A 23,991-nucleotide genomic window follows, 5' to 3' on the forward strand; every position below is an offset into this window, starting at 1 on the left:
GGAGAACAGTCCCCCCACACAGCTGCCACCCAATCAGAAGGCCTTTATCTGTCACCCACCATCTCTGCTACTCACACAATCAGAATGTCAGTGCTTCCACAGATCTTGTGGACTAACTCCCCCTCATTTAGGAAATTGGTCAAATAAGTCAGAGGAAAGGGGCCATGTCAACAGAGATACACAACTCGGAACTAAAATCTCTTTAGAATCCAGGTCCAGTCATTTGGCTCGTTGCTCATATTTCTGCTCGCTCTGCCATATGACCTTGAGCTCAAAGAGAAAGAAGTGCTAAAGTGAAAGAGTACTAGGGCCATATGTTTTGATTGTAAGCTTCTATGCTAGAAGCCAATCTTTTCTGGAACAGTCAATGCCTTATATTTATTTTTAATCTTGAATGATGACTAAACTGTTAGGGATTATGCCCATATAACAAGGGCATAAGACCATAGGACACAGGCTCATGAAATAACCCTATCTTTATCCTCACACTCCCATTTGTCCTGCTGAGAATGTTTCATAGAAGTAGAGTCTTGGCTATTACAGAGGGATTTTGGCAAAAAAAAAGTTATTTTCTTTCCTTCTTTCCTTTTTTTCTTGCTTCTTTCCCTCCCTCATTCCCTTCCTTCTTTCCTTCCTTCCTTCCCTTCCTTCTTTCCTTCCTTCCTTCCCTCCTTCCTGCCTCCCTACCTTCCTCCTTCACTCTCTCCCTCCTCTTCCTCTTCTACTCAACCAATGAGATAAATTAAAATGTAGGGTCATACACTGTAAAGAATAACCTTGGGTTTTCTGGAGTTTATACTTTCAAATGTCAACTGTAGAAAACCTGGAAGGATAGATATATAACCAAGAACAAATCAAAAACTATATCTATAACAAGTAGAAAGCCTAGGAATCGTTAAATCTCATTATTTAGAGAAGAAATGTTGCATATTCTGCTGCAATAAGAATAAAACTTCTAACTGGGGAAAGAGGAGACATTGTAGAGAAATATTGTTCAGAATTGATGCAGAGCAGCCAAGATGTATTAAACCTGATGGTCTTAAATGCAATAGCTCATAGCACCTGTAAATGGGTCTCATTAAGATTAATAAAATGCTAGAAGCCCAGAAACAAATATGTATTTCCCCAGTTCTTTAAGAAAGACTAAAGCTAATTCCAGAAACCACACACTTGTGCATGAAATAGACTTAACTAAAAGCTGTAGACATTACACAGATAGAATTTTTTCATTTGTTAAAAAGTATTTCATATTAAATAATTTCCTGATCTATTAGTACAGAATAGATTTTTGGCAGAGACAGTTTAGCATGTCATCGGACAAAGCTTAGCACAGGGGTGCCTATCCTCAAGCATAGAGTGGCATGTGCTTATATGATCCTTCATTGTGTCCCTGTACTATTCAACGTGTTTACATTGACTGAAAACCCCAAAATTAGGTGACATAAAAATGAGCTCTCTAGCATTATCTGATCATCTCATGTGCTTGAAAAAAATATTTAAAGTCTGCTCTGAGTAAATAGCTATCTTAAAATATTGAAACTGTCATAGTATTGACCAAAATAATTCTAACCTAATAAATTCAAGTTGAATGGAGACAAATACAATGCCTTATATTTGGGCAAAAACAAGTCAATCTTTGCAGGTTAAAGAATCATAACAATTAATAGCTATAATGTCAAGCAGGCAAAAATTAGCAGCAAACTTGGTATCAGCCAATAGTACACTTACATTGTTAAGAAACAATTAAGTTTGACTTTGTTCACAATACAACAACCTAAAATAAAGGAAAGGACATAATGTGTTAAGCTAATTAGGAAGATTTATTCCCCCTCCCACCATAATTGAAGAAAGATCAACATAATTCTTACCATAGGACAGTGTTTATTAATGGCATATAATTCAGTAACTGTAATATATAACACACTGTTAAAGAAAACGGAAATGTGTAGCCTTGAGAATATAAAACTTGGAGGATTTAATAAAGCAGAATTTTGTGCGTAGGCCTGGAAGATTCAGTAGTTCCACTGGCTAAAATTATAGGAAGGTAGATTTTCCCTGATCATTCATAGTCAATTTCTTTTTAGTTTTGTTTTTATCTTTTCAACATGAAGCATGTTTACAAGGGGCGGGGAGGTTCTAGTTAGCATGCCAATTTATGGGTTGCTTCTAAGAGCAGAAGTTGCATAAAAATAATGACAGGCTGAATAACCACACACCTGCACGGTTCAAGAGGGTTCCTGCATGGTGGCTTCTTTGATAGAATAGTCCTTGGCATCTAATCCAAAGCTGAGGCTGTCTAATCTTCTCCTTCTCCAGGGATGCAGTGGAATGTGGTGGCCCGTGGGAGAGTCAGTCCCATCCCCCAGCAACATTTCCTTTGGTGGCTGCTCAGCTCAGTGACACTTAGGCCCCTGGGACAATGACCTAGAAGACTTCTGTGGCTCCAAGAGCCAGGTCCTCTGAGCTGCTGCTTGTGAATGACAACACCTGGCATTCCCATCACCCAAGGCCTTTGATGAGCTGGTGCAGGCCCCTGGGTGTACCGGGCTCTGGCTCTGAGATTCCAACAGGTGGTGTTTGAGGAGGGGGGAGGTCAAAGGTCAGAAGGGCCTTCTTGTTCACTTTTCATTTCCTAGTATTACCCCCTTCTTGAAGTTTGCATTCTTCCCTGTTCCTCTTGCTGTGCCTGATCTGTCTCACGATGGCTCACTCTCTCTCTCCTACTGGAGTCACAGCTGTTTTGAAGTATGCCTTTTTTGGTGTGTCTGCTCACAATGTCAAAACTTATCTTCCCTGTGCTTATGTTGATCGCTTGATTACCTCTGTCTCAGCCACGTTCTAACTGCCCTTCTGCACGCTGTCCCGTGCCAGACATGAGTGACTTGGCTTCCCTGTGTCTGGTGTGAAAGTGTATCCTCTTGGTCAGCCCTGTATGAGTTGTCGATGGCCCCTTGCTCTTTCCTCCACTCAGTGTCAGTCGTTCTCTTCAGGGAATGCTTTGTTTATTTACCACGGAAGACAATCTCTCGGTGGAAAAATGGTCTCTCCAGCAACCTGGAGAAAGCTGAAGACAGACATCGTCCACTCCAGCCTTGGGCCTCAGGGTCTGTCTGAAATGAGATGCCTGTGTGAGACTTTGCAATCTCCTCTGTGAACTTGTGGTGATACCACAGTGCCAAGGAAAGACTTGAATCTGGCCTTGTTGCTCGCAAAGGAGAAAACCCCTGAAAGTTCATACTGTGTGGCCTCTTTACCCTGGCGTCCTGCAGCTGGAGGAGTACAGAGCCTAGAACACATGTGACATCAAGCCACAGGACCTGGATGTGTGACCCTGGCTCTGCTCTTACTGTGCTGTGAGTTCATGAACAATGTTCTTCTATTTCTGGACCTCATTTCTACATCTTCCAACTGAAGCTTAAATTAGGGGGGATCTCTAAGATTTCTTTCCGTTTCTAGGACAATAGAATGCTGCTACAGCCATCTGCTACCTCGAAAAGCCGTGGCCTGGCTGCCTTTTGGCTTTATCTTAAAGGAACTGCCCTCTGCATTTGGGCCTTGTAGATCCCTGACCTTGTCAACTTTGTACTTCTAATAAATCCAGATGGGTATCATTCACTCAAAGCTGAGCCCATGCTCTTGCCAGCTGCCTCCAAGAAGTGTTTCCAGGAAGACCATTTCCCAGAGCCATGTACATGTGAGGGTTTCACTTTCCTCTTGGCTGGGGTTCAATAGCACCTCAAGATGAATTACCATACTCCTCTCTCTTGCCCTTCATGAGGTGTCCCTTTCCATCTTATTGATGTTTACTTTTGTTCTGGATTCAAACTTGACAGGAAATAGACTTTGGACAGAGGAAGAGAGAACATTGCCCCAACTATCTAAATGCAAAAAAAGAATTTCTTAGTCCTGTGAAGGCTTAATTCTGTTGAGGAAGAAAATGATGCTGGAGGGAAAGGATACAGACTGAAAGAATACTGTTCATCAGAACTTCTGGATGAGGCCGAGAAATACTGCATGCTGAGATGTTCCCTGAGAAGACTGAGATTGTCACTGATCCACGGAGCAGCTCTGACTGGGAATCTGCTCTTGTCAACTATGAAGACAGTTTAAGTTCTAATTTACAGCCTGACTCTGCCCTCAGCTCAGTGACTACCACCATTTTGAGGAAGATTTTTCTTTAATTCAAAGAAGGAGGCTGCAGGTTTTTGTGACCCATGGCTCTGGACCCCAGGAAGAGACACAACTGACCTTCTATGGCTGTCCATACACCCAACTCACTGAGCACGGTGGTGAGGGGCACCTCGTAGGAACAGCACACTGAGTCAGTGGCTGATGTATTAAGCAGATCCAGCCAGCAATGAACGTTTCTAACCTCAGAACGGATCTCTGCTGACTACTTCCCAAAGTTGATGCAGAGATCAGTCATTGTAGTAGAAGCATCTCAGTGCTGAATTTTGAGTCTGTAAATCAGAAAGTGATATATTTTGTATGTTGGTTATAATTGTTGATGGTTTGAATGACTGTGGCTATACCTAAGCTTGCAAGGGCTAAGCATTTATTCACTAAGAGCTTTCTGTGTGAAGATATTATATCTGGAGCAGCTTTTGTGTAACTATTCTTCCAAATCTGCCCCTCCTACCATCCAAGCTGTCCAGCACACAAAGTTATACATTACAAATACTCTCAATTTAAAATAATTTTGTTGTTTTCATGGTATAAAGACGTGAATGGAGGGAGATGAGGACTCTCAGTTAACATTTGGCAAGAACGAGCCTAACTTTTCATATAACTTCAGTCAAATGAACGAAATTATTATCCCAGAGTGCCATGTAAAAAATGTATTTAGACAAAGGTCCTGGGATCATCAACTTCATTTCCATATTGTAAAGTTTAAAACATAAAACCAATGTTGATTATGAATGACCAAATAGCAAGAATGTTGCATAGACCCTACTAAGAAACTGAATGAGATAAATTTTGATATTATTCCTGAGCTAATAGTCTATGTAAAAGATTGCTAATTATTATTCAATATTATTTAGCTAATACCTTAATTTTGTTTACGTTTGAATAAAGTACAACTACAGATGGGCCGCTTGTACAGTTTATAATACACTGTGCCCCTCACCTAATCAAAATATAAATAATTTATGTGCCCATTATCAGAACATGTAATTTTATCATTTCTAAAAGATGTAAATTTTGATGATGGTTTTGTCGTTGGTTTAATGAAATGGTTAGTTGTATCTATGATTTACTAAAGGTAAGGCTTTGAAGACTCTATGATCCCCAATTCTGTTTCCTTGGAAAGCACTCACAGTCATATAATTATCAACTTTTTGATGCAGTTCCCAGGAATATTTTCTTGGAAAAACAGAAGCCTGCACAGATTTTTTTAATTGATGAATTTTATTTATTGACAAACATTGATATATTGCATATATGTTTATATTAATGCATTCTGTACATGTTTATATAAACTATATATTAAAGGAAATTTTGAATCCTAATGCCCATAGCTGAAGTTTGATTATGCAATAAAACATCAAAGTCAAAGTCAACTCTCATGCCTCAGTACTGTGCAGCTTCTTTGAAACCCCAGAGCTCAGTGCTTTTTTCAAAAAGCTATTTGCCTTTGAAGCAGGAGAAAATTTTTCTCCGATATCTGGTTCTTTTTATATCAGCCATAAGCCCAGGACCCTTAGATGCCTGTCTGTCTGTCTGTCCATCACTTCCCCCAATGCCTTAGGCAGTAGGCTAGATCTCTCTGAATGATTATATATGAGTAGAGGATAGGGAACCTGCATATCCACTCTCAGGTCACGAACCAGTCCTCTGTGGGAGTGTGCCAATTGCAGTTCAGAAAGGCTTGGGTTGAGGTTACTTGGCATGTGCCTCTTTGTGGAAAACTTTTGTGTGTATGCCAGTACTGTGAGTTGAACTGGAGGTCTGGGTTCTGTTACTTATCTGTTTTGCTCAAGGCTAGTGTTCTACCACTTGAGCCACAGCTCCATTTCCAACATTTTGTGGTTAATTGGAAATGAGTTCCACAGATTGTCCTGTACAGGCTAGCTCTGAACCAGAATCCTTGGGTCTCAGCCTCCTGAGTAGGTGTGAGCCATTGGCTGAAAAGGTTTATTTAAATGTCATTAGCAATCTTTTCTGCTGAGTGTGGGCCCATGGAAAGACTCATACCAGCAGTCAGGAGCAGAATGAGAGCCACAGGTCCCCATTCTTCTCTTGAACTCTTTGGGCTTCTGTCTTTTCACATAAAATATAGGAAATAGACAATGATTTTGGTTTTAAATCAGAATTCATTCTTCCTATGCAGAATTTCAAAATTCCAATTACATATGAGATTCAAGCACATTAGGTAAGAGCTAAGTTTCCATGTCTGCTCATTTTAATCCATGCACAGGAAATTCCCTTCTTAGGAGCCCCAATCCTAAACAGCAGACTAGGGAATCTCCTGCAAAGGCTGTGATCATACTTGTTTTCCCCCTAACAATACCTGCAGTATTAGTTTTTCCTGATTTCCAGGTGACAATCCTTTCTCAAACACAAAGTGCTCATATCCTGAACTGGACATAGCAGGTACTGGAGCTCCCCAAATCAGTCTCCAGACTAACATAGCCTTGGGAGACAGACCCTTTGTTTTCTTTCCAATTTATCTTGTGTTTTGTTTATATTTAATTTTATTGTCAAGGTGATGTACAGAACGGTCACAGTTACATATGTAAAGATTGAGTACATTTCTTGATGAACATTGTTGCCCCTTCCCTCGTTTTTCTCCCATTTTCCCTTCTCCCCTAAACCATCAAGTTGTAAAGATAATTTGTGCTTCCACTTGGGATAAATCATCTGTAATCAGCAGAGGAAGATGAAATAACATCAACACCTCTATTTGAGCTATGGTTTCATTTCTCAACAGTACTACAAGACTACAAGGTTCACAGATGAATATATATATTTGTTGTTGTTTGTGTGGGTCATGGGGCTTGAACTCTGGACCAGGGCACTGTCCCTGTGCTCTCCAGCTCAAGGCAATCACTCTATCACTTCTGATTTTCCAGTGGTTACTTGGAGATAACAGTCTCACAGGATTTCCTGCCAGGGCTGGCTTTGAACCATGATCCTCAGATCTCAGCCTCCTGAGTAGCTAGGATTAGACATGAGCCTCTGGCACCTGGCTCAGAAGCATATTTTTTAACACTACCTGCTAGGGGCTATCACCAGAGGCTTGTTAGTACCCAATATTGACAATGTTTAAAGGAACTAGAAAATAAACAAGGAGACATATGTAAGTGAGTTAGACTCACTTACACACTGACATGTGTGGCAAAGATCACAAATATAAAGACAAGCAAGAGGTTGCTGGAGTGCTATGAATAGATAAAGAAGGCTTAAAGTAAAGAGTGAGTCCTGTTACTGGGAGAGAAGGAATCAGTTTTCAATACCATTTCTAGAGGAATAGTATGTAGGGTGTAGGTACTAGCAGATGCAAAAGCTCTGGAGCTGGGAAGAACTTGACTTAACCAACTGGAGCTCAGCTCATAGGGAAAAAAATATAGCAAGAAGTGGTATCACATAAGTAAGCAAACGCTGATATCATTCAGTGTCATTAGAAATTATTTACCAGTCCAATTCTTTACAATGGGTTCCGCTTGGTAGGAAGCATTTACATATTACATCATCAACCTGATCATTTTCCCTATTATATTGTTGAAGAAACCAAGACAAACTTTAGAGTACTTAACCTAGAGATTCCACCACATTATTGAATGTGGTATTTTGAGTCATTCCTTGGCCAATGCTCTTTTTCTGTCACAAACTAGCCTTAACGTGGGATGCATGTTTCTCCTTTGCATCCTTTTTTTTCCCCCATGGAGAGATAGCTGTCTATAACTGTACTATTCAGAGGCATTTCCACAGTGACTCTACTTTGGTTTTAAGGCAGTGAATACCAAATAACATCTTATCAAAAGGAAAACATATTCTCAGTCAGAAAGAGACTTCCTATTAAAACCAATTCATTTTATCATTAATGAGGGAAAAAGTCCATCTGCTTAGGCAGTCAGTAGGTTTCCTTTACCATTTCTTTATCATCATCTTTATGGGCATCATTCTTTTCACGTTGTGTTATCTTTCATCTGAACGAAAACCCAACGTAGATATGCCACTATTCCCATCTGAACCCCTCAGGGACTTCTTATTGCTTGCTAGTTGTAGGCTTTCTATTGTTTTGCTAGGATTACTGTTTACAGTTCTGCCTCCAGTTATTCCTCTTTCTAGCCGCAACTCTGTGTTTCATTTATTCTCTGGCATCACTTACAAATTTGATTTCAAATGCCACTTTTTTACCAGTCCTGGGGCTTGAACTCAGGGACTGAGAGTTGTCCTTGGGCTTTTTCAAGGCTAGAGCTCTACCATTTGAGACACGGCACCATTTCCAGCTTTTTTTCTATGTATGTGGTACCAAGGAGAGGAATCAATCCTGGGACTTTGTGCATGCTAGGCAAGCACTCTACCACTAGGCCAAACTCCTGGCTCTCTAGTGCCACTTTTTACTTGAGGCTTTTGCAACTTTTATTACAGCATGATGGTTTTGATCTGTTACCTCTTTCCACTCACCTAAAACTCTTGTCTACTTATAACATTTTGATTCACTTCTAAGTGATTCATTTAAAAAATCATTTCTGAAGTTCCATGCTGGATTTTCAACTCCTTGATGACCAAGCTACCTCTTACACTTTTTCTCTATTACCAAACATAAAGTCCTGTGCACTGAAGCTACCAAGAAAATTCATCATGGTTACTTTGTTAGAGGAATTCGGGTTTTCGCTGTTTACAGTATCTGCACTGTAACACCCTCTTCCTTCAGCCCCAAATCTCACTGCTTCTCTGCCTCTGTCATTTCCTGCTCTGCCATAGCCAAAGCTGCAGCTTTTTGATAAAAAGGAAAACTGTTCTCTGATAGTTTGGATAAACTCAAGATGCTTATTATATTTCTTGAAAGTAGCTAAAGGACTAGAGTTTTCTAGTACTTCCTTGATTTACTGCAAATGTTTTTTCTTTCTTGATTCAGTTCTTTCTCTCTATTGAAAAGAAATTTAAGCTTCAGGTTTTATATTCATAGAATTCAGTGATGAATTAAATGCAAGTTGCCTGAGTTCTGGGACACTGGTCACCGTTTTACCCACAATGACATTTATTGTGACAGGATGGAGTGACCAGAGGGCAGGCTGAGCCTTGGATGACGAGCCATCCTATACCAAACTACTACATAATAGACCATCTTCCAAATAGATGGTCATCTTCATCATTATGGCTCATAGCCCTAATCCTTGTTACTCTGGAAACTTAAGATCAGATACTCAAAATTCAAAGCCAGCCTGGGCAGAAATGTCAATGCGACTCCTGTCTTCAGCTGAGCAGAAGCCGGAAGTGAAGCTGTGCGACAAGTAGCAGGGCACTAGCCTTGAATAGAAAAGCTTAGGGACAGTGCCCAGCCCCTGAGGGCAAGTTCTGGTATGAGCGTGCATGTGCGCACATACATGTGCGCACACACACACACACACACACACACATACATGTTAGCTAACATCCAACATTTCTCCAATATCTTTATTATGGTATGACAGATCCTGCCTGATTCTGTAATAACTTTGACCATCTGTAAATTTTAAAAATTCCTTTGGTTGAGAACTTGGGTTTTGGCATTAGCAAGGAAGGCTCTGCCATTTACTGCTGGTGGAGCTGCAGGCGGATTTCTTAACTATCTGAGCTCCAGCTTCTTCTTTGAAATGGGAAGACTGATAACACATGCCCAGGAGGTTAAAGCAGATAAATAGAGAATAGTACACAGTCTCTGGCTCCGAGTAAGTTCACAGTGCCATATAACTGTTACTATTATTACTCTAGATTCCTTGACATTTACAATGCAGAAACAGTATGAAGAATCATACGGAGAGGATGCTGAGGGACAGGAGCCAGGAAGAGGTGGGAGGAAGCTTCAGGCAATGATTGTTTCGATGCCAGGTGTCTCTTCCCACAAGAGGCAGACAGGCTATGCAGGGGGGAAATGGAGATGTGAAGGGATTTGGCTATAACATCAACACACGCACACACACACACACACACACACACACACACCTTCTAGTGTGAATATAGAGTAGAGTCAGCTGTCCTGATGTCCTCTGATTCCTGAATGATAATAGTCACACTGCACCGTGGCCAAGGGATGCAGCTTTATTGATTGTGAACAGTCAGCATTGATTAGCTATTTCATACACCTTATAATACTTAATTTTCAAAAAGGATTGCCTGAATTGAATCTGAGCTTCTTGTCAGGTGTGTGTGTGTGTGTGTGTGTGTGTGTGTGTGTGTGTGTGTGTGTGTGTGTGTATTTGGGGGAGTTTGAGAAGCTACTTAATTTCTCTTAGCTTCTGTTTTTTCATTGATTAAAAATGGAGGTGCTGCTAAGCGTCGGCAGCCCACGCCTGTGACCCTACTTAAAAGGCTGAGATCTGAGGATCTCAGTTCGAAATCATCCTGACAGCAAGCCATGAGGCTCTTTTCTCCAGTTAATCACCAGAACGCTGGAAGAGGAGCTTGTGGTTCAAGAGGTGGAACATTAGCCTTGAGCACAAAAGCTACAAGCTATGACAGCACTCAAGCCTCTGGACCAGTACCAAGAACAAAACCAAACAAAAACAGACTTAACATTACCTAACTTGTGAGGTTGTATAATATAAATAAAATCATATATATCATACCAATTAAATACTACCAGGCAGATTAGCGTTCTATTGTTATTTTCATTAGTTTTTTTATACAGCTCTTATCTTTTTGATAAGTGAAATGAAACTTAAGGAGACTGAATTTCTGACTTCAGGTCATATAACAAGTAATAAATAGTGCCAGGATGCAAGCCTGGGTTTGTATGATGTGAGAACCTATGCTTTATTTTTTCCACCAGAGTCAATGACATCAAACTTTGAGGAGATAGAGGAGATAACTTCTTCCAATATTAGAAGGGTTTTAATAATCTCTTTGAGTATTCCAATATCTCAAATGCATAATCATTAAATTTGTCTAGGTTCCTAAATGAAAGGGCAAACAATGTCTTTATGTTTAAATGTTTGGATAATTTATTTTCAGTTGAGTCTTTTTTTTTTCAATATGCAATGCCTTTGGTGGTTGTCACCTCAGTACAGGAAGCCTGCTTGACATGCATCAATATATGGTGTTCTTATCGACAGGCTGTAAATGAGGCCCATGTCCCACTGCTTTGTTTGTAAAGCTCAGAGGCCAAAATCATTGCAGAATTTTATCTCATTTAAAGGTACTCTTTGGGCTGGGAGTTTGGCCTAGTGGTAGAGTACTTGCCTAGCATGCACGAAGACCCGGGTTCGATTCCTTGGTACCACATACTTAGAAAAAGCCAGAAATGGTACTGAGCCTCAAGTGGTAGAGTTCTAGCCTTGAGAAAAATCCAGGGGCAGTCCTCAGGCCCTGAGCTTAAGCCCAGGACTGGCAAAAAAAATAAATAAATAAAGGTACTCTTTGTCCCCTTGCCAAGAGAACGAAGAGTAGCTTCTGTTTTCTCTAATTTTCTGATATTTCTTAACTATTCAACCTTCCCTGCTACAGTTGATGGTTTCACTGTGATAGCCTGAATGATGGATAAATTAAGAATACGGACTCCACCTTGTGTTTTTCTACTCACCAGCTGGGGGAATGTTAGTAAACCACTTCTCTCTGTGGGACTCAACCTTCTTACAACACCAAAACCCAAGATTATACCTCCTCAAATCCTATCCATCAATCTGGGCTGTTCAAAGAGACCTATACACACCAGGTCCGAGCAAAGGCTTTTGAGAGCTTTACCATTCGTCGCTTGCTGGGAGAGATAAGTTTCTATAAACGAACAAACAAACAAACAAAAAAACAGAAAGTAGTAAGTCTGAAGAATTGTTTGGCATTGGGCAGCAAATCCAAAATACTACCCTTGTTTCATTGTGTTCCCTGTAGGAAGTCATCTCTGATTTCTATATCTTCTAAACTTATTTCACTTAATTTCCAAATTCTCTTACTTAGTAAGAACTCACCAGATTTTGTCTTTCTGGTTTCATCATTTTATACCGCCACTTGTACTTTTCTGTCTACATCTCGGCATGTTGTCAGGTGAATCTGTTTTTAAACATGACACATTCCCACACAACAACAAATAGATAAAAGGACAACGAAAGTAATATACACCTCTAACTCTGACTCAAAACTATCAAAGGCTTCCCAGCTGCTCACTGACTGTGCTGTCTACACCCACAAAAGTGTCCTTCTCAGAGAAGAGTGAGCCAAGTTGGACTGAATCCCACTGTATCTCCCAGCTCTAAGGATGGTCTGTAACTTCTCCTCACGCTGCAATATCCTACTAACTGCATGTTCGCCTTTGATCTGTCTTGGATTTTCTTGTTTGTGAAACTTGAACCAAGCCATTCTGATCTCTCTAATAAGTTATCCACACGATCTAGGTCCTTGCAGAAATAACCATAATAATCTCCATGGGTACTCTCAGGCCTATACATTAAAAAGAAATGTATGAAGTATTAAGATGTATGTAAACCAAACACCACTATCAATGGCAGTAAAACAAGATAGAGACAAGGATATATTTATGGATTGTGTCTGGATGTAATAAAAATGAAACAACTTAATGAACCTCTTCAAGAATTCAAGGAATAATTGTCATCAAATTATCCACACATTTATCTTAAATTGAGTAAGCTTGTTTAATAAGTATCAGTATAACAACATCATTGGTGTATCCCAACACCAGTGACAGGCATTGTGTTAGGTGCTAAAAGGCAACATAAACTTAGATCTTGTTTTGAGAATCTATATGCCTCACCTTGAAATTTAATAAGAGATTCTGCATCGGTGTAATTCTGTGGGTGTCTTTACTGTTGAGTTCCTTGGTTTTGGTTAGTGTAGTGAGCCTGAACTTGTGATCAACTACACACACACACACACACACACACACACACACACACACACACACACACACACACACAATTTTCCCAGCTGGAATCTGGTGAGTTACTGAGGAGTACTGGAAGTATCCCAAGAATATAATGAAACATCATACTCACAAAGGCTCTGAACTTATCTGCATCTTTTAACTTTCCCTTTCCTTGGCCACGTATAAACCACACTGAAAGCATTTTTACTGTAGTGTCAATACTTAAGGCAAAATAAAAATCCTTTGACTGTCATGTAATCTGGTCTTTTCCTTAAGAATCTAGACATATGCATACAGTTTTTAATATATTTCTCAAACTTAAAGCTTATAAGGTTAAACAAAAAAAACAATTGCTGCTCTAATGTGGGACTGTAAAGATAGTTACAACAATATTAATTTATGAAAAAATAAAAAATTCTTAAATCTTGGCTTGCCTCTGATTAATTGTCAGTTTATTTCAGACATAAATGTCATATCCTATTGCTTTTTACCAACCAAGGACTCATTGTAGAGACACTATTTCTTCAGATAAGATCTTTCCTTCCTTCAAAGAGCTTTATGGATATTGTGTCACACAGTACAATTGAAGAAATGTCCTTCTGTTCATTTGCTGACTCAAAATGTAGTCCATGTGAATCTGAGCAAATGGCCAATATGTTGGAGCAGGACTGAATCTGGTCAGAAATCAGAATTTCTTCACTCAATAGAGTTGTGGAACAATCACTGTTCTAGGCCTTGGGATTGCTGTTTTTCAGTGTCTGTCTTGTGCCCAAGTATAATGCAAGGGGAAAAGAACTTTCCATTTGGAAACTGACTTGACAAGCTCAGCATCTCACAGCCAGTGGTCATGTCTCACATATAGAAGCATCCAAGGGTTAGAACATCTGAAAGCTGGCAAATTAGGTTAGAATCTTGATATCAGCACTTGCTGCAGAACTCTAGGCAATTGATTTAAGCTCTTGATCCTTATTTTCCTTATTGGTAAAACTGATTGTTTTCCTAGGGCATCTGTTAGCAAACTACAGAACTATAAGCCACGTTCAGCCATCAACCTAATTTTTGCATGATCCTTGAGACATATACATTTTTAAATGCATAAAAAGCATTAAAAACAACAACCACATTTAATAAAGTTTAAAAATAAAACCAAGGAATAAATGAATGCAAGAGTGATTTTTGTGACCTCAGAACCTAAATTACTGACACCCAGCCCTTCATGGGAAAAGTTCAGTGGTGATAGGAAAAGATGGGAAACTCTTGACTTAAGACCAGAATGCTTTCTTACAAACCCTCATGGCTTCTTTCCACAGAATAATCTTCAGAAAATTAGTTAACCTCATATCTAATATTCCTAATATGTCAGGTAGAGATAATAATAGTACATATTTTACATGATGTAATATTATATGTTAACATTAAAATGCTGCTATTGGAATCTGGCAAACAGTAAACATTTATGAACTGTTAGTTATTATGGCACCAAGATTTGAACTCAGGGTCTGGTGCTCACTTTGCCTGCTTGCTTGGTTGGTGCCTTTCCACTTAAGTACACCTTGAGGTGCCAAGTTTGGCCTAGTGGTAGAGTGCTTGCCTAGCATGCACGAAGACCCAGGTTCAACTCCTCAGTATCCACATACATAGAAGAAAGCTGGAAGAGGTGCTATGGCTCAAGTGGTAGAGAGCTCTAGCCTTGAGAAAGTCCAAGGACAGTTCTCAGGCCCTGAGTTCAAGCTCCAGGACTGACAAAAAATACTTTAAGTACACCTTGAACACAGTTTCCTCCCTCCCTGCTTCCCATCCTGCCCCCTCTTTCCTTCTCCTTTTTGATGCTTATTTTGGAGATGGAGTCCTTAAGACTTTCCTGCCAGGGCTAATTGTGAATCTCAAGTCTCCAGATCTCAGCCTCCTGAGTAGTTAATACAGGTGTGAGCCACTGATACCTAGCTTAAGTGTTCGCTCCTTATTAATATTGTCATTATCACCATCATCAAATCATCAAACATATTGTAAATATTAAAAGGGAAAATGCATATGAAACATCTAGATGTCTAGAACACAGAGTCCAGGCTACTCTTAGGCTTACACACCTCCACTTCTGTTTTTTTTTTTTTGCTAGTTAATTGGAAATTGAGTCATAAACTTTTGTGCCCAGGCTGGCTTCAAACAATGATCCTCCGATCTCAGCCTTCTGAGTACCTAGTATTACAGGTATGAGCCACCAATATCTAGCTTGAGTTACTAATTTTTTGGTGCAATAGTCTGAGATCTTTAAAAAAATTTCCAACAAAAAATTTTCCCTGTGAAACATCTCCAAAGGCATATGATTCAATATTTTTCCTCACTACTCTTAAAAATGGAATCACTGATGAACACTATGCAATTGGAGAAACATTAAGATGAAATGTAAGTACCGCTTAAATAAAAATATACATAGAAACTGAGAGTTTTCAGAAGCTATGCAACTTATATCACATGCTGTCTTCATAATCTGTGTCAATGTTACTGAATTAACACCATTGTTTCCTATGTTCCTTAGCTGTTTGCATTTTCATTGGCTATGGCAGTCATGTAAAACCACTCTGAATCTAAACAACAGCCAATCCGACTCCTGTTTTAGATTGTGATACAGTGTGATCGGGTTCTGCTTGGTAGTTTGCCAGCTATGTGGCAGCTTGTGTTAGGAAAACTCAAAGATAAGATTTACATGGCACATAGAGGAAAGAGACCCAGCAGAGTACCTGAATCCTAAAACATTATTAATTCAGAGTGCTTCAAACCCCCAAGTAGCAAATTGACCGGCTTTATCACAGTAGAATCCCTGCTTTTCCTTATGAATCCCAAAGCCATTTCCCCTGGAAGAAACTGCTAATACTTAAGAAAGTAAAAACAAACGTAGGGATGCCATTCCTTATACTAACACATGATCAATCACTGTGTACAAAGGGCTTTTTATCTTTCTACATTGTACAAGGACAATGCTAAAAAATTCGCTATGATGTCTTGCATTAGTCTTCCCATAAATCACAAATATTCACACTGCCTAACCTTATAGCCTATTTGCATCTACTGCCTAAAAACTAAGTGAGCTAAAGCAGATTTCAGTCCTACATAAAATGACAGGGTAGTATGTAGACATAATGATTCCTTTCATGAACTAACTTTGAAATGTCACCTATTTTGTAGTCAGCTTACTCCCTCTGATCCTGTACCACTGTGCTATTAACAGCTTTCTCTAAACATCACTCAGTGCTCTTTACTCAAATGAGCTTTGTCATTGCCTTTGGTCTAAACCAAATTAAAAATCAGTTCTGATCTGATCATACCAGCTTTGCTTTCAACCATGTCCTGGCTCCTCACTAAACACTGCTGGAGGTGCCTCTGCTGAGATCTGGCAGATTCTGAAGCCAGCTCTGCCCTAGAAAGGAATCTTTTGAAGGCTGTTGGCTGCTCTCATAGATCTCCCACTGCAATTTAAACAATGGGTTCCTACACAGGGGTTATGTTTGTTTGGTTAGCACTTTTTTCCATGAAGCTTGGTCATCAACAGTTGACTGGTTACAAATGCAATCTTGAGACCAAATGGCTATAGTCCAATGATCCCAGCTTCTTGTCCACAGATTCCTGCCAAGGAGAACTGTAGTCATATTTGCCCAACTCTTCAGGCTTCTAGGCATTTGAAGAAAACTGAAAAGCAACCGACCCTCTGATTTTGGGTGGAAAGGCAGTGTGATATGGAAAGAGGACTCATGGTTCTCTAATAAGACAACTCTGACACAAGTCTATATTCTGCCTCTTCATATTTCAGTGTCTGTCTCTTTACCCCTCTCATTCCTCAGGGAGGGGGGGTTATAACACTAACCATGAGTCTACTGGGAGTTTGTAATAGTACAGTGTATGTGAAAGCACTTGGAAGATTCTAATTATGATGATGGTGATTGTGACGATATAGTAATAGCGGACATTTATTGACTGCTTATCTACATCAGCACCAACACAAAAATATTTAGTGATTCAAGTCATAATTTGATATCCAAGAAAAATTGTTGCTTGGGTTTTAAAGGAAATAAATGAATGATATACAAACTGTATTTACAATATATATCCTATTAAGTAATATTAAGGAACATTTCAATAAATAATATTGTATATGATCCTATGCATGTAATTGTTGACCCTTTGGGATCCTCTCTTAATAATATCCTCTTTTGGTCTCACTGTGTGAATCTAGGGGCTTGTATAATGAATGTATCATTTACTGGTAGTGATTTTTTTGTCTTTTACTACCCAGTATGTTTACTTGTAGATTTAGTTACCACCAATGAGGGAAACCATGAAGCCTATGTTACTTGGGTCTGGCTAACTTGTCTTACCATAATTTTTCCAGGTCTTTCCATTTCCTTAAAAATGGTACAATATCATTCTCTCTGATGGAAGTGTAGAATTCCATTGTTTATATTTACCACATTTTCTCTATCCATTTGTACAGTGAGGGCCATCTGAGTTGATTCTATTTCTTGGCTATGGTAAACAATGTTGCAATGAATATGATTGTGAAGGTAGCTTCAGTGACGCTTTGTTTGTGGTCAATTTGATAAATGCTTGGGAGTGGAATTGGTGGGTCCAGGGAATTTCTTTGTTTAGTCTTTTGAAGAATTTCCATAATGCTTTCCAGAGTGATTGAACAAGTTTATCTTCCACCAACAGTGTGATATAGTTCTGTTTTGGTCACATCCACATAGCACCTGTTATTATTAGTGTTTTTGTGTGTTTGTGTTTTATAATGGCCATTCTTACTGGGATCAAATGGAATCTCAGTGTTTTTTTAAATCTTATATAGATATGATTTACTTTTGCTGCTGTTGTTTCATTTTGCAACTATTTTATAGCCAGAAATAATGAACTCGAAAAAATGGAAACAGGAGGTTCTTTTCTTTTTCCTTCATTACTGATTTTGTTTTCTGTAACTTTTGTCTTGTCTGTAAGTTTATCTGTTTTGGGAAAAGTAAGGGAGGGGACACAGAAAGGGTAAGACAAAGGGTAAACAAATGCAGCAATGATGCTCACTAGACTCTGTTGAAAATGAATTACACAACTTGTAGGTAGGGAGAGGAAGGAAAAACTAGAAGAAAGTGATAAAAGGAGTGACACTTCAGAAAGAAATGTATGTATTATCTGACTTATGTAACTGTAACCCCTCTGTAGATCACTTTTACCATAACAATATATATTTTTAAAAAATGAAATTTATAAATGATATTTAATTATTGTTAGTTTCCATTCATTGTTAAACTTTAACAAAACATGGCTTGGGACGTAGTTCTGTGATAGAGTGCTGAAATAGTATGAACAAAGATTGTGAGTTCAAGGACTGCAAATATATGCGTATGTGCATCTGAAGTATAAGTGATTTGAAATAGCTTACCAGAATATTATCTATGGGGCCAGGAGTTTGGCCTAGTAATAAAGGTGCTTGCTTAGCATGCACAAAAACCTGGGTCTGATTCCTTGGTTCCATTTACCTAGAAAAAGCTGGAAGTGGTGCTGTGGCTCAAGTGGTACTAGCCTTGAGAAAGTCCAAGGACAGTGCTCAGGCCCTGAGCTCAAGCCCCAGGACTGGAAAAAAATTAAGAAAATAATATAATCTTTATATAACCACAGGCTTTTATGACTAATCAAACTATTTAGTAGTGGGAGACACTGAGTAAAGTAGTGAGTTGGCAATCCATGACCCACTAAAATCCACTATGTTTTATGAATTGTGACTCAGTGTTTCTTATCTGAAAGTCTGATTTCCAGAAATGAATATTTTGCAAATAATAATAACAGGTATTGAATTCACTGATTAGATAGCATCTCCTGAAAGCTTCTGAATTCTTCAAATCTTTCAATTATGGCCTGTGGATTTGAAACTATTCATGAAAGTGTCATCTTTGTTAATGCCAAGATAATGAGCATTAGAGCTAGAGAGAACTTGCAAAACATGATTTGATCATTGTTCAATTACTATTGGACTAAAATGATATCAGTGAATTTGCTAAGGAGCTCAGTGTTAGGCACTGCACATACAAAATGGACATGGGTTACTTGTCCTACTATTCACCATAGCTCACTGAGAGGTCCTGTTATTATCACTTCATAGTAGATGTGGAAATGGAGCCAAGTTCGCCAAAGGCACCTTGGGCCTGGCAGATTCTGTCAGCAATTGTGATATTTTCTCTTTTCCAGTGACAGAAGAATGGACTTAGGGATTTTTTTGCATGAATAAACAGACAGACTCATAACACAGGGATAGACTTACAGAGCACGTTTAAAGGTAGACATGAGTATAAGTGATGCAACTAAGATTAAAATTCTAGATGTTTGACTCTCATCCTCCACTGCTCCGCTAATGGCCAGTGGAATACATTGCTATGCTATGCTGGATGAATAAGACATGGCCTCCTTCCCTAAGAGGCCTGTAATTTCTCTGGAAACATGTTTTAAAATGCTGTACACTTACATTTAACCAGCCACAGCAAGGGCTATGACAAGACAGGTTATGTTGTCAAATGAATTATAGAGGTAGAAAGTGATATGTTTATTGAAATAAAGGAAGGGATATACCAGGCTGGGACAATCAGAAATAACCATATTCAAGAAATGTCACGTATAGCCAATTGTATTTTCAAAGATTCTTCAACACCGATATCATAGCAGGTTATCTAAAGAAGAGGACAGAGAAGGCAGGACTTCCTTATTGGGGAATTACTTGTTCTGTGAATGCCCTAAACTGCCACAAAGCCCATGCGTCCCTGGCTGTGACTGCATTTGCACACAAAGTCGCAGGACTGTGGTCTGCAGAAATTGTGTTTCCTCCCTATCCCCTGCTCCCAAAGCATTTAAGAATCTCTCAATGTTCATTTAAACTAAGATTGTGTGTCTCCTAACCTCAGTGCTTTCTTTCTTTTTTTCCCCAAACTTCTCCTTGGCTCTTCCTCGTCTGTGGCTGTTTTCTGTTTCAACTAAAAGTGGCTGTTCCTCTGTCTCCAGCTTCTTCCTGCTCTTCTGCAATAGACCAGTTCCTGTCTAACTGAACGTGCTCTGTAAGTCTGTCTCTTTCTATGTTGTGAGTCTGTCTATGCGTGTCCCTTCGTTTCTTCATATAGAACATCCTAGTGTATGTTCATTCTTCTCACCTCCTTGAAGACACGAGGGTTCCTAGAGCCCTCGTGGTTTGTCTAGAACCTGTTTGGCTCATAGTTCCTTCTGGACTTTGATGACTATTAAATGGAGGTTGTTTGTGGCTTTCACCCATATGGCTTAAGCAGATTTTTTTCTATTTCTTGATCTTTAATGATTTTATTGTGGCTTCTTCCCTTTCCTGGGAGGTTAGCCTCCTCTAGATCCAAGCAGACAGAACTGTGCTAAGGTTGAATTCACACAGTGAAAATATGGTAGTCTCAGAATCTCTTATCTGGATTATTCACATGCCTTGATTCATCATTTATCTCCTTGGATAGAAATGGTGAGATCCTTCACATTTCTTTCTTTTTTGTGGGTGGGGGAAAGGAAGTCATGGGGCTTGAACTCACAGGCTAGGTGCTGTCCCTGAGCTTATTTTGTTCAAGGCAGTGCTCTGTGCTTTGATCCATTGCCTCACTTCTGGATTATATGTGGTAAATTGGAGATAAAGAGTCTCACAGACTTTTCTGCCTGGACTGGCTTCAAATCATGATCCTCAGATTTCAGCCTTCTGAGTAGCTAAGATTATAGGCACATAGGTGCAGGTGATCTGAAGCCAGACTGAGCAGAAAAATCTGAGATTCTTACTACCATTTAACTAGAAGTGCAATTGTGAATCAAGTGGCAGAGCACCAGTCTTGAGTGAAAAAGCTAAGAGTCAATGCCCTTTCCCTGAATTCTAGCTCCAGCTAGAAACAAAAGACCAGGATCTGGGTCTTGTGAACTGTGATTCTCCAAATCTCTGCCTCCTGAGTAGCTAGGATTCAGGTGTGAGCCCTGGCATCCAGATACTCTCACTGTATTTTGATTTATGTTTCCCAAACATATATATATATATATATATATATATATATATATATATATCTGTCCACTAATTCCTTCCCTATATACAAATATGTGTGTGTCTATGTCTTTAATGTGAGATTCTTATGGATGGTATGTAATTGAGTCTTGGTTTTTGGTCCTTTGTCGGTTTGGGGACTTCCATCTAGGGTCTTGAACATGCTAGGCAGGCAGTCTACTGTTGCATCTAGCTAGTGTTTTGTTGAGGCAGGATCTTCATATATAGCTCAGGTTGGCTTTGGCTTCATAATTCCTGACTTTGCTGAAATTGTAGTCATGTCCATAGCTGGGATAACCTTGATCAAGATGTTTAGGCAATCAGTAATAAAACTGATTATCAATTTAGGTGGATTAAAATGTTATATTTGTGATTATCTTTTTTTTCTCTTTTTTCTTGGTTTCTTGTTTTGGCCTTGCAAACAGGCAGAAGCCTATTGTAATTTTACTTAAATATTTTATATGATCCATTTCTTTTTTCTAGCACTAAAAATTTAATGAACACTTTTTTTAGATGTGACAATATACATTTACAACTAATCCTTGACTATTTTCAATAGCACTTTATTGCTTAATGGGTCTAGTGAGCACCTTATAATAGCAAAATATTCTTGTTTCCTCCTTCCCAACCACTCCTGATATCATTTCAGTCTGTCATTTAATTCACACATACAGGCATAAGTAATATATTACATTGTTGTTGTTGCTATATTACACAAACTCTTCTCTGATGAATTAAGAAAATTCACAGTTTTATTTTATTTCTCTGATACCCTTTTCTCTACGTAGATTCTTATCTATTTTTTTGTCTCTAAAAATTTTCTGTGAACATGTCTTGCAAGACAAATATACTGGCCACTAATTCCTTCCATTTTTGTTTGAGAAAGTTCTTATTTCTCCTTAATATTGAAGATTAATTTTGCAAGATCACAATACCAGGATGGTAGACTTTGCTTTTACTCTTAGCACTTTGAATTATTTGGTCTAGTCAAGGGTTTTCAGAAGCAGGATCTAATTGTTATCTTTGTTCCTCTCTAGATAAGGTGTTTTCCCTTTCTGACTCCCTTCAGATTTTTTTCTTTCCCTTTAACCCTCTTCAGTTTGAATGTGATTGGCACACATGTAAGTTTAGTGGCATTTATCCTGCTTGCTATTTTCCCGAGCTTCCTGGGTCAGTGGTTTGGTGTTTAATATTAATTTGGGGAAAACTAGTCCTCATACTTGCTCCAAATCTTCTGCTTCTTTCTTCTGGTTTTCCTGTGGCTGTAAGAATATCCTGGAGCTGTTATTGGACATTTTGTTTGTTTGTTTGTTTGTTTGTTTAGTGTGTGTGTGTGTGTGTGTGTGTGTGTGTGTGTGTGTTCACTGGCCTCTCCCCTCTGCCATTGCTTTTCAGTTTCTATTGAGTTCCAGTCAAATCTAGAGACTCTTTCCTCAGTTCCATCCAATCAACCCAGCAAAGGCCTTCTCCGTTGTTAATGCTTTCAGTTTCTAGAATTTCTGTGCTGTTCTTTCTTAGAATGCTCATGCCTCCATCTACCTTGCCTTCCTATCTTGCCTACTCTGTACTTTCCCCAGGAACTCTTAGATTTTGCACACTGCAATGATTTGTTTTCATGTTTGCTGACCCCAGGATTGCTTCCTCTGCTGAATCTGGTTCTGAAGTGTGCTGTGGCCTTTCACACTGTGCTTTCTACAATCTGGTGTGGTGTGTCATGTGACTTTAATTGGTGATTAGACATGATGTACTGGATAAATGGGCTGTGGCAGTTGGAACTTTAGTGGTATAGGGAAAAGAGGAGGTGTGCATTCATTCTGTAATCAAGTCTCAGGTTTTAAGTGAGACAACTCAGCAATGTCCACTTCGTCAAGACTTCCATGTTCTCCCACACCACCTTGGGTAGAATAAATAATTATCCAGAAGGTATTGAAGTGCATTTTCATTCTCCCATCAGTTGGGTTCTGCTAATGTTCCAATAGATGGAGCTCTGGTAAGTAGTCTCCTCAAGGTGGACCTTGCTGAAAAGAGCAGAGTGCTCTGGAGTATTTCAAAACATTTATTTTCCTTCTTCCATGCCGGATGCATGGGGAGATTTTTCTCCATTTACTGAGAACCACAGTTGAGCTCCTGAACTATAACTTCGCTGAATCTCCCTGGAGTTCATTGTATCTCTCAGACTTGTCTACCCTGAGCCTCTAGCAATTTTTCTATTAGAATTCTGGTATTCTTGTCTCAGCACTGGTTCCTGGAGAGGTTTCTGCTCCAGTAAATTCTGACTGCCTGTACTTGCTTGTCTGTCTCTCCTGTTTTGTGTCAGTGATTTTTTTCTGCCAACTTCATTTCTCTCATATGTCTTAAAGTTGCTGGGTTTTCAGTTCCTCTAGCTTTTCCCCTGTTGTTGGGATACAGCAATGACTTCTGAGACAAACTGGATCTTTTGATTTTCAGTTTTATTAAAAACTTTATAATTTGAAACAATTCTACATATGAAGGAAATAGAAGTGGTGAAGAAAACTCATATACTCTTCATCCAGATCTCCGAATTCTAACATTTCATGTAACTGAAAGCCAGCATTGACCCAGGTAATGTTGAACTAAATCCTAAACTTCATTTGAACATTCCTAGTACGAAGTCTGTTTAGGAAAACATCTGTTGAAAGTTGTCATTTTGAATTCCTTTTTAGTTACCCTGTGCTAGGCATAAGGACCTCAGGAGATGTCTGAAATATTTGTCTGGACCTTTGTTAGTATTGTTGTGTTGCTTTACTGTGTTGATTTGTTTTGTTTGACTTTTTACGGTATTTTTGTCGTTCTCACACATGATCTATTAACTCATTGACTGCTAGCATACCATTATTTCTTCCAGTCTCTGCTGGGTGAGGAGGGAAATTTCCAGAGTTGGATCAAA

At 39.1% G+C, this 23,991-nt stretch overlaps 1 protein-coding gene across 1 annotated transcript in view; it reads left to right on the forward strand.

The window, feature by feature from the left end:
* Positions 1–2,407, forward strand: part of Htr4 (5-hydroxytryptamine receptor 4) — a 166,733-nt gene extending 164,326 nt beyond the window's left edge. The window contains exon 6 of the mRNA XM_090332184.1: positions 2,317–2,407. Within this exon, the coding sequence (XP_090188310.1) occupies positions 2,317–2,407 (91 nt within the window). The remainder of the gene's footprint in view (positions 1–2,316) is intronic.
* Positions 2,408–23,991: the final 21,584 nt, after the last annotated feature.

The sequence above is a fragment of the Megascapheus bottae genome, chromosome 4 (assembly GCF_031878675.1).
Source record: "Megascapheus bottae isolate mThoBot1 chromosome 4, mThoBot2.hap1, whole genome shotgun sequence".
Lineage (NCBI taxonomy): Eukaryota > Metazoa > Chordata > Mammalia > Rodentia > Geomyidae > Megascapheus > Megascapheus bottae.